This window comes from Calypte anna, chromosome 1 (genome assembly GCF_003957555.1).
Source record: "Calypte anna isolate BGI_N300 chromosome 1, bCalAnn1_v1.p, whole genome shotgun sequence".
NCBI lineage: Eukaryota > Metazoa > Chordata > Aves > Apodiformes > Trochilidae > Calypte > Calypte anna.
The window spans coordinates 177,654,128-177,664,960 of record NC_044244.1 but is presented as its reverse complement, the minus strand read 5'-3'; the positions used below and the strand labels follow the sequence as shown (position 1 = coordinate 177,664,960).

Here is a 10,833-nt window from a genome sequence, read left to right as displayed (position 1 = left end):
TGGGGTGCATTAGAAAGGGTGTGGTTAGTAGGTCAAGAGAGGTTCTCCTCCCCCTCTATTCTGCATTGGTGAGGCCGCACCTGGAGTATTGCGTCCAGTTCTGGGCCCCTCAGTTCAAGAAGGACAGGGAAGTGCTTGAAAGAGTCCAGCGCAGAGCTACTAAGATGATTAAGGGAGTGGAACATCTCCCTTATGAGGAAAGGCTGAGGGAGCTGGGTCTCTTTAGTTTGGAGAAAAGGAGACTGAGGGGTGACCTCATCAATGTTTTCAAATATGTAAGGGGTGAGTGTCAGGGAGATTGGAGTTAGGCTTTTCTCAGGGGTGACCAGTGATAGGACAAGGGGTAATGGGTGTAAATTGGAGCATAGGAGGTTCAAGTTGAATATTCGAAAAAATTTTTTTACTGTAAGGGTGACAGAGCCCTGGAACAGGCTGCCCAGGGGGGTCGTGGAGTCTCCTTCACTGGAGACATTCAAAACCCGCCTGGACACGTTCCTATGCGAAGTGCTCTAGGTGGCCCTGCTCCGGCAGGGGGGGGTTGTACTAGATGATCTTTCGAGGTCCCTTCCAACCCCAAGGATTCTATGATTCTATGATTCTATGATCTAAAGAAGGACAAGTTTGAAAATTGGAAGGAAAAGTTAGAAAATACAGAGTAAAGAGGAATGGCTGACTAACATCTAATGTATTCTATTAGATTTTTTAACACACAGGGTTCCACTTAGTTTCCATTTTCTGGGACAGAAGTGGAGTTAAAGGGCTCTGACCTCACCTATACAAAGATATCATCTGCCAAAGGTATCAGAAGTGGAATGGTTCATACAGATAAGTTGTAAGTGGGAGAAGCCATGTGAATCCTCTCAGCCTGCTCCTGGCTATTATGCTTTGCAATCCCATGGTTTCTGGATAGTCCATGCTCCATGGAGTTGCAGCCTCCATCCAGGAGAACAGGCAGTAGAGAGACAGCACAAGTGGGCTTCACTTGGACACGTGCATCTGGGTTTGGCATTTATGGATTCTCTGCAATACCAGACAGGCATTTCCAGTTGGATTTATTTCATTTTAAGAATTTATGAAGCAAGTCAGATTAATCCCTCCTTCCAAGTACCTGCTTCTCCTCACTGGCTACAAAGGGAGCCAAGGATGACCAGCTCTTATGTGGATTCCTTCTTTTTAAAACAGCACATTCTCTGTATGTCTGTAATAAGCATCGCACTGAGAAGAGTTTATATTCCCACTGTAGCACTACAGGGATAGTGAAGTTTGACTTAAGATTATTTTGTTTCTTACAGAGGATGAAGAATGTTTTGAAAGGCTGCCAGTAAACCTCTACACTGTCACAAATGTATCCATCCTTTCATCACTCGGTGAGATTCCAGAAGTCCATGATGTCCATCTTGTATTTTGGGGTATGCTGTCTTCCCATTGAGCTTCACTGGCCTAAGGCCCATAGTAAAATGCCATACTCTTTTTCATAGAGCTATCAAACCACACAGCTTTGTGTTATCTTACCAAAACATAAACCAGCTCGGGCTTAGAATCACACGATGGACAGACAGTATCTGTGAAGGACCATGGAGGGAATCACCTTGGTCTGCAATGGGAGAGACCAAGCCATTGGTCTAAAGCCAAAAAGTGAGCTCCTTCAAGAGAAACTTTGAGCCTCCTTGCTCTCTTCTTGCCCCAGCAGTAGCTCAGCTGTGATGCTGCACACCAGGTATGAAGGACCACAGGACAGGAGAGGCTTTGTCACCACTCTCCAAATGTAGCAGCTGAAGACAAAGGAAAAGGGTACGAAGCACAAGTCAGTCAGATTTGTGAAGTTCATATTTAAAGGAAGAGACTTCCCAGGTCCTTTTCTGGCCAAGAACAGACTATAACATCTATAAATCCAAACTTTGTATGTATTGGGTCACAAAAACAAGAAATGGAAAAACAGGGATCATAGGCTTTACCTGCATACCTGCATTTGAAATACACAAGAAGTGCAGTGCCATCACAAATGTTTGTCATACACTGACTTGGGTATCAGTACTGGTGGGTTTGTTAACTAATGCTTATTTTGTGTATCTAAATATATTCTGCTGTGTACTGAAATTTTCCCATGCAAATATAAGGAGGTCACCAATGCCTGTGCTCAGCTGCTGGGAAATTATTTATATAAATTGCTACAATATGGTTATATATGGCTGTACTCTCCCATCCTATACACTCTATATATCAGTGGAAATACTTTGTAATATTTAATACAACATCATATCCAGATATGCAGACACAATCACATGTAACCTAATGTATTCTTTATACTCTATTCAAAAGAAATTTTTAGTCTTCAAATTGTAATAAAAAGCAGAACATTATTTCGTAAGTTCAGAGTGCTTCTCTTCTCAGTCTGCTGCCAGGATGGGCAAGTTAAATAAATTAACATTCTTTAGTAAGGTCTGCTTTATACAAGCTAAGTAAACATCTAAAATAATAATTTCCCATTCATGTGTGATAAACACTTGAGGAACATGCATTCTCCAAAATCAAAGGAGTTCTTTTACAAGGTTCTCATCTGCAACTTTCAAACTCTCTGTGCCACCATAAGTGGGTGACAAACCCTGCAGCAGACCAGCAAGTCCCCTTTCTTTCCCACAGCCACTACCACTCACCAGGTACAACCTACCAGCCTCTGATCCAAAGCAAAACATCCTTCCCCTGTTGTAGTACTCCTCCTTTGGCAACACCACTGTGTGTTTCTCCATGTGGCTGTATGGCATCATGGCAGAATCCTCTAGGAAATGTCTTTTGTGTGTTGGGGAGTAGGGGTGATAATCCTGATATTATTTTAAGCAAAGACTTTGATCTTAAGTATCTTTATTGACTCAAACATCATCAGATCTTCAGTATTCTTTTTTGAATGGATCAGGGAAAGTCTACTTTTTCCTATCAGCTTTCTGCACAATTTCACTTGGGAGAAATTAAAGATTTTTAGCAGAGCCTCTTCCATCACTAACTATCAAGGCAGTAACTAACCTATGCCAGTAAAAATATATCTATCATAGAATCATAGAATCGGCTGGGTTGGAAGGGACCTCAGAGATCATCAAGTCCAACCCTTGATCCACTACTGCTGCAGTTACCAGACCATAGCACTGAGTGCCACATCCAGTCTCTTTATAAATATCTCCAGGGATGGAGAATCCACTACTTCCCTGGGCAGCCCATTCCAATGCCTGATCACCCTCTCCGTAAAGAAATTCTTTCTAATATCCAACCTAAACCTCCCCTGGCACAACTTGAGACCATGCCCTCTTGTCTTGTTGAAAGTCGTCTGGGAAAAGAGACCAACCCCCCCCCCTGCCTCCAACCTCCTTTCAGGGAGTTGTAGAGAGTGATGAGGTCTCCCCTGAGCCTCCTCTTCTCCAGGCTGAACAGCCCCAGCTCCCTCAGCCTCTCCTCACAGGGTCTGTGCTCGAGTCCCTTCACCAGCCTAGTTGCCCTCCCTTGGACCTGCTCCAGGACCTCAATCTCCTTCCTAAACTGGGGGGCCCAGAACTGGACACAGTACTCAGGGTGTGGCCTCACCAGTGCCTCACCAGCACTATGCACAGACCTTTGTCTCTCTGCCATCACAGAATGCAGTGACCAGATGTCTCATTCAGCAATGATAACAATCACTGCAGAACCCTCACAATCTACCCAGCAGGTATGAGAAGCCAACACTGAAAGCAGTGTATCCATCATCCCAAATACACAGGCTACGGATCAACACTGTTTGCTGAGTATTTACCACATGAATTGTGGTTAAAATCTTCAAAGTTCATCAGGCTGCAGAAAACTACTCAAATGTTTCATAGAAAGGATAGATATGGTATAGTGTTTTACCATATGAGATTACATAATTCCTCCTTTTATGTTCTCAAAGAGTAGCCTGACAGCCTTAAAAATTTCAGTTTGCAAGACTTGGCACATAGAAAAGTAAGAAGTTTGGAGAAAGGAGAAGATGCCGATCAAAAATGACTGGGGAACAGGGTGGATTCTGAGGCTGAAGGACCATGTCTCTGATGATATAATTTAACTAGATTTGCAGAACTCAAATCCAGCTCCTCCTTGTAATTCCTTGCCTTCATTACTCCCAAGGACTTTTCTGTCCTGTTCTTTTGTCATACAAGGTCACAACCGATTTGAAATGCTGCCTTTTATAAAAGCAGAAGTCTATTTTAAATTGCTTATTTATATGTTCCTACTTTTTATGTACTTTTTTACCATTTCTGTCCAACCACAGAGGACAAACATTGCAGCAAACTGTCTTTTTGGAAGGTGATTACAGGATTTGGTTATAGACCCACCCTGTTAGCAAGCAATGGGCTAAATGGCAAATCTCTACCTTAGATATCTGCTGTTAAAAGTGATCAAATAAAAAAAAAAGCCCTGGAAACAAACAGTTTTCATTTGGTCCTTCTGTGCAAAGGTTTTACTGACATAGATTAGTTATTACCATGATAACTTATGATGGAAATTAAATTAAAATGGATGAACCACTATGGAAATTCAGCTTGGCTGTATGGTGAATGCATGCTGCCAAATTGACACCAAGATAAATTTGGAAGGAAATAATAGGTAAGAGTTGAAGTAAAACATAGGGCAAAAGGAAAATTGTAATAATAGAAAACAACATGGGAGAAAACAAGCTGTAGTTTTGCCTTTATTGTGGAAGAACTGACATTAAACACAAATATATAACCTGTGTTTCTGGAGTGCTTTGCATTATGGATCTCTGAAAGACAAAGTAAACAGGGAAGGATCACCCTGCACTTGTCCTTCTCCCATAGAGTTCCTTAGATTTCCACTACAGCCACTGCTGCAGAGAAGTTAAGGATGCAGATAGATGGGCTTCTGTGATGATGTGGCCTGTGCTTAGGCTGAATTTTATTTCTGCTTCTCTGCAGAAATTCACAGACAGTGCGAAGTAGATCACTGAGCAAATGATAAAAAGAAGTATTTTTTCTGTATATAGTCATTACCTGTATTCTTCTCACTGTCACGTTGACTACTCCCCTTCCATGAACCCTGGGTTTTAGGATGCCAAACACTTCCAGCAGTTGTCCAAAGTCGGTGTACAAAATTTGCACTTCAACTTCCAGACACTGGTCTTCACATAAAAGTAGAGTGATTCAACACGACACAAACACAATTTTCTGCTGGTCTCAGATGAGTACCAGCCCTCATTAACATGAGAGATTTTGCTTTACCTCCCCTCAGAAATGCTCAGTGAGATGCAGAGATGTTCTCAGAGATCTAAACACTGATAAACTGGCTGGTCATGAAGTAGTTGTTTTGTTAGTGTGCAAGATAAGTCCAGAAGCAAAGATTAGTTCTATGCAAGGTACAGTTTGAGTCAGGAACCAAAAATAACACATTTTGGATATTTGGTCATACAGTTAGTCCTGTTCAGTGAAGCAAGAGACCACTGAGCCAAGTACAGCAGATACAAAAATCAATTTTACTGATGAAGCAAATTTTTTGCATTGAATTTTTTTAAGAATATATTTCTGGTTATGAAAGCAAAGTCAGATTCATTCTGCGGACAAGTTGATGAAAGGGTTGCACAGGCACCTCATGGGCTTGCTCCTGGGCACGTTTGCTCAATGTAAAAAGGGCACATTCTTTGGAAAACTGACCACACAGTGATTCAGTATTGGATTTGATTTCCATTTTATTTGGCATCAGAAAATAATTTCTGGGGCAAGTCTGGGTAATATTACAGTCACTCACAAATCCGTAGTCAGCTACCAAGGACGTGGTCTCCTTGGAAATAATGATTCCATCCCACCCAAGCAGAATCCCATCCTCACTTCCACCAACCCCTAAACTAATGATCCTCCCTGTGCTCTCCTTAGGGACTAATGGTGCCTTCCACCTCCCACCCTCAGGTATTAATGGCTGCTCTCCCGGAGAGTAAGGGCTTCCTCACAAAAGTCAGTGACTTGTCCCTAAAAAGAACGAGGGACCTCTTTACAGCCAGTGTCCATACAGTTGTCCCCAGGGAGTGGCAGTGTGACACTTTCTCGCTTCGCAGGCGGTGGTGACATAACCCCCTCCAGCCCTCAAGGAGGAAGACGCACCTCAGTCACTGTTAGGGCTTTTGCCCTCCTCTTCATCCCCGGCAATGGTACCTGACCCTCCCTGTACAAATCCCACCACCTGATGTGCACCCTAATGCTTACCCCTGATCTCCTTCATCGCGGGGAGTGACAGCGAGTGCAGGAGACCCAGCCCGGGGGGGTAGTATTAACCACCCGGCATTTCTCCCCCGTCTCAGCCCAAGCGCCGGTGGTTCCCCGGAGGCACGGGGAACCCCGGCCCAGAGCACCCCCCCGAGGAGCCGGGGCAGCCCGGCGGCGGAGCGGGGCCACCCCGCAGCCCCTGGAGGGGCTTTCCCGCGCCCCCCGCCTGCCTCCAAGCCACCTACAGTTGGTACCCCATGGGCGACAGTCTTGCCCCCACTCCCGGTACCGTTTTCGTTTAGCGGCTCTCACTTCGACACGGGAAACATACAAGGCGAATTTCCCCTATTAAAACTAAAAAATAATAATGAAACTGGAGAGGGCGGGGGGGGGCAAAAAAGGCAGGGGAGGTTAGTTGAAAGCGCTGGGATTAAAGGTCTGTGCTGTTTTCAAGCGCTCATAAAATGGCCTGAAGGATGCTATTTTGCTGCAGTCTGGGCTAGTTCAGCCCACAGTTGCACAACAAACCATTTAAACATTTCAGCACAAAACAGATTCCATTGTTGGGCTGCACATTAAAAAGTGTTATTCGCTTTGAAGTTTTTGTCTAATGGCTCTAAACTGAAAGAAAATGTTTTCCTATTACTTAATTCAATCATAGCGAAGAGGCTTGGTAAAAAGCCCACGGATTTTGCCCAAAGTGTGACAGAGTTCTCTTTGTGTTTGCTTATCCTCTGCTGTCACACACTTTAATTCGACTCTCTTTATCTGGCATTCAAAACTTTCTTCAATGACATTCAATAAGGTCCAGCGGCTGGAAAAAAAAAAAAAACTGGTTATTTTTTTGGATATTCTTTCCCAGTAGCTTTGGGCTTGGTGTGCATTCAGGAGCTGTTAACCCTTTGCCTCCCTGAGGCTCGTAGTCCTAGGGTTCAGCCCCTGGGCAGCGGGAATCCCTCGGGTTGAGGCTGAATCAACGCCCCTCACCCCCGCCGCCCCGAGGTGGCTGGCCACTTCTCAGCGGGGAGAGTTGCCCCTTCCCGGGAGCCAGATCAGGGGGAAAATGTTTTAAATTACAAGTTCCTTCAAAACAAAACAAAAAACCCAGACCCCATTAACGCTTTCAGAGGAAGGGCACTTGGAAATCCTGTCTGAACCGTTGCAGGACTGAGTTGCTACTAGCATTCGTTTTTGTTCGTTCTTTATTGTTCGCTATTTATTTGTTCACATACATAGTTTTCTAGGCTCTGTGATCAATAGCATCTCGGCAAAACTCCCATAGATTTCAGTGAAAAATAAGACCGCAGGCAAGAAGAGCCTCTATACAAGCCAGACACACGGGGTTCCACTGTTTTCAAGGCTTTCCTTTCCCATCATTTGAAAAACTCCGTTTGTTTTTGAGCCGGGCAGGTTACTGTGGGGAGAAATCTCCCCATATTTTTACAGTATTCACAGCCGAATACTTCAGCTCTTGTATTAAACGGGAAAATCGGGGAAGAAAACGTATCACCATGAATATTATTTTTTTTTTCTTATTTATTGGCATCGCTTATTCACCTTCCAAATCAACAAGCTCCAGGCAGCCCAACTCTGAGGGCTCTTGCGCGGACAGCGCGGGGATGCGCCAGGGCGCGTTAGCTCAGATGAACCGGTAACAACTGGCCTTGGATCCTGGCGGAAGTTTTACAGATCCGTGTGCTAAAATATCCAGACCTCTGATATGCTTAAGCTAATTCCCATCATACGGGAGAAATGATGGGAACCCTGTTCCAGCCGGAACCCTGCCCATCCCCGCAGCCCCCGGGACTTTCCGTAGCATTTGTGCGCGGCGGGGTCCGGGCAGGGACAGGGACCGGCGCTCGGAACCGGGACGGAGCCGCCGCAGGTGCGACGGCGGGTGTCACCTCCGAAACCGGGCAGAGGGACCAGGTACAAAGAGCTGCGGAGTGCGCAACTCTTGTCCCTCCTCTTTGACGGTCGCCGTGGGTGCCGCCGGCACGGAGCGGTGTCCGTGTGTCGGGGTTTCCATACGCGCAGGGTGTTGGCTCTCCGTGCCCGTTATCCCTGCCCAGGTCCGCGCAGTGGCGGTGTGGATGTGCCTTCCGCCAAGCCTCGGCTGGCACATCTCGGTAGCCGGCGGTCTTGCCCGACGGCGGCGACGATGATAAGCCGCAGATCCCCGGCACCGGGTCGGGAACAAAGACGCGGGGCTGGGGACTGCGGAGAACACAGTAACGGGGACGATGCAGCCTGTCGGCGAGGGGAGAGAGAGATGCTGGCGGGGCTGGGGGGCCGACCTGGTGCCACAGGTGGGAAAGATGCAGGGGGGGCTGGCAGGGGAAGCTGGCGCCGGCGGAGACCGCGATTGCAGCCGGCAAAATAAACAAGGGGGAGAGAGTTGAAAGCTGGGCTGAAAGCGAAGGAGAGCGATAAAGAGAAAGAAAAGAATATTAAATCGCGAGAGAATGAGAAAATAACCCCGCCAAAGGAAGAGGAGGGGAGAGGCCGCCTGCTACGGCGTGGGTGGGGTCGACAAGAATAGAGTACATTATGCAGTTCATTTAGTTAACAAGGGAAATAATGAGGGAGCGTGCGGCGTGAATGCCAAGAGAAGAGGCACAGAAAGCCTATTGAGCGCCCCGGCGCCGCCATCACATGGCGCGGGCGCTATTTAAGGCGGGCGGGCGGGAGCCGTTCAGCACCACTTGGGCTGGCCAGCGGCGCTGCGCGGCTGCTGCGCGGCTGCTGCGCGGGGCGCTGCGCGGCTGCTGCGCGGGGCCATGCCGCGCTCCTTCCTGGTGGACTCGCTGGTGCTGCGGGAAGCGGGCGAGAAGAAGGGGGAGGGCAGCCCTCCGCCGCCCCTCTTCCCCTACGCCGTGCACCCCTCACACCCGCTGCCCGGGCTGCCGGCCGGCGCCTGCCACGCTCGCAAGGCCGGGCTGCTTTGCGTCTGCCCGCTCTGTGTCACCGCCTCCCAGCTGCACCCGCCGCCGCCTGCAATCCCTCTCATCAAGGCCTCCTTCCCTCCCTTCGGCTCCCAGTACTGCCACTCGCCCCTGGCCCGCCAGCAGCACTCCGTCTCCGCCGTCAGCGTCGGGCACGCACCGGCTCTCTACCAGGGCGCATACCCGCTGCCCGACCCCCGACAGTTCCACTGCATCTCCGTGGGTAAGGGGGCACGCTGGGGAAGAGGGGTTGGGGGCACGCCTGCATGCCACTCGGGGTCGTTAGGAAGAAGTAATGGAGATCCCGAGGTGAGAGGAGGCGGGACCCTGCGGAAGGCGCATGGGGTGCCCGCAGGCTGGACGGGGAGTCCCGGCACCGCTCTGCCGCTCGCTCGGGGGATGCATTAGGAACGGGAAACGGCGGCCCCGGCACCGCGTGAGGTCGGGCTGCAGTGCCGGGGAGGGGGCTTGCGGCCCCGCAGAGTGGGCGGCGGGAGGGCGCAGCAGGGACCTGAGGGTACGGGTCCGGCAGGCCCTGACGGTGCATTCGTCTCCGCTCCTCAGACAGCACGTCCAGCCAGCTGCCCAGCAGCAAGCGGATGCGCACAGCCTTCACCAGCACGCAGCTCCTGGAGCTGGAGAGAGAGTTCGCCTCCAACATGTACCTCTCCCGGCTGCGGCGAATCGAGATCGCCACCTACCTGAACCTCTCCGAGAAGCAGGTGAAGATCTGGTTCCAGAATCGACGGGTCAAGCACAAGAAAGAAGGCAAAAGCAGCTCCCATCGGGGCGGGGGGGGAGGCCATAGCTGCAAATGCTCGTCCCTTTCCACCACTAAGTGTTCGGAAGACGACGAGGACTTGCGCATGTCTCCGTCTTCCTCGGGGAAGGACGACAGAGGCCTCGCAGTTACCCCTTAGCCCCCCGCACACCCACCCCGGCTCCCCAGGAACTGTGGAGAGAACAGGAGGGGTAGTCCTGCCTGCTCCGGCGCTGGCATGTAGCCGAAGGATTTTATACTGTTTTGTATAATCTGTGTAATTTACGAAGAACTCTTTCGCCTTTCTAGACCCTTGGCCCATGGGGGAGGGTGTCCGTGCGCCCTTTTGTAAATAAACTGCTCCCTAGGACCCCAGGCGTCCCCCAGTAGTACTGTCTCACTTGTGTCCCCGCAGGCGCAGCCCCGGGCCCGGGAGGCTCCCCACAGACCTCCCCGCACACCGAGACAGGCGCAGATGCTGCGCGGCGGCGGGCGTTACCGGCCGCCTGAAGGGATGTTCTCTCGCGGCTCTTTCCAGTAACTCGTCGGTTACCGAAAGCGGGTGAAAAGGGAGGGTCGCAGCCTCCTTGGGTTATTATATTTTCTTTTTCCTTTATTACAAAATTGTTTTCGGTTTCGACTTCGTCGCTACCGAGAGCGCAGCAGTGGTTGTATCGTTCCGTTCCCCTCCCTCCCCTTCGGGAGATATTTATTTATTTATTTATGTGCAGAGAAACGACGATGGCGATGATAATAATGATGATAACAATAAAATCTTGTCCGTGGTTTATTTTCGTCCCTTCACGTAGAAAGCAGCGGCGGGGTGTCCGCGGGTGTGCACTGGGAGCACCGTCGTTCTCCATCCCTCACCGACGTGTCCCGGCACGGAGACTCACTGTCACCTGCCCCGGCAAGA

General features: G+C 49.3%; 1 protein-coding gene across 1 annotated transcript; it reads left to right on the top strand.

Moving 5' to 3' along the window:
* The first annotated feature begins 8,992 nt into the window (after positions 1–8,992).
* On the top strand, positions 8,993–10,077 carry GSX1 (GS homeobox 1). Its single transcript, XM_030467636.1, has 2 exons — positions 8,993–9,380; positions 9,722–10,077. The coding sequence occupies exons 1-2, from the start codon at positions 8,993–8,995 to the stop codon at positions 10,075–10,077; spliced, it is 744 nt and encodes a 247-aa protein (XP_030323496.1).
* The last annotated feature ends 756 nt before the right edge of the window (positions 10,078–10,833 follow it).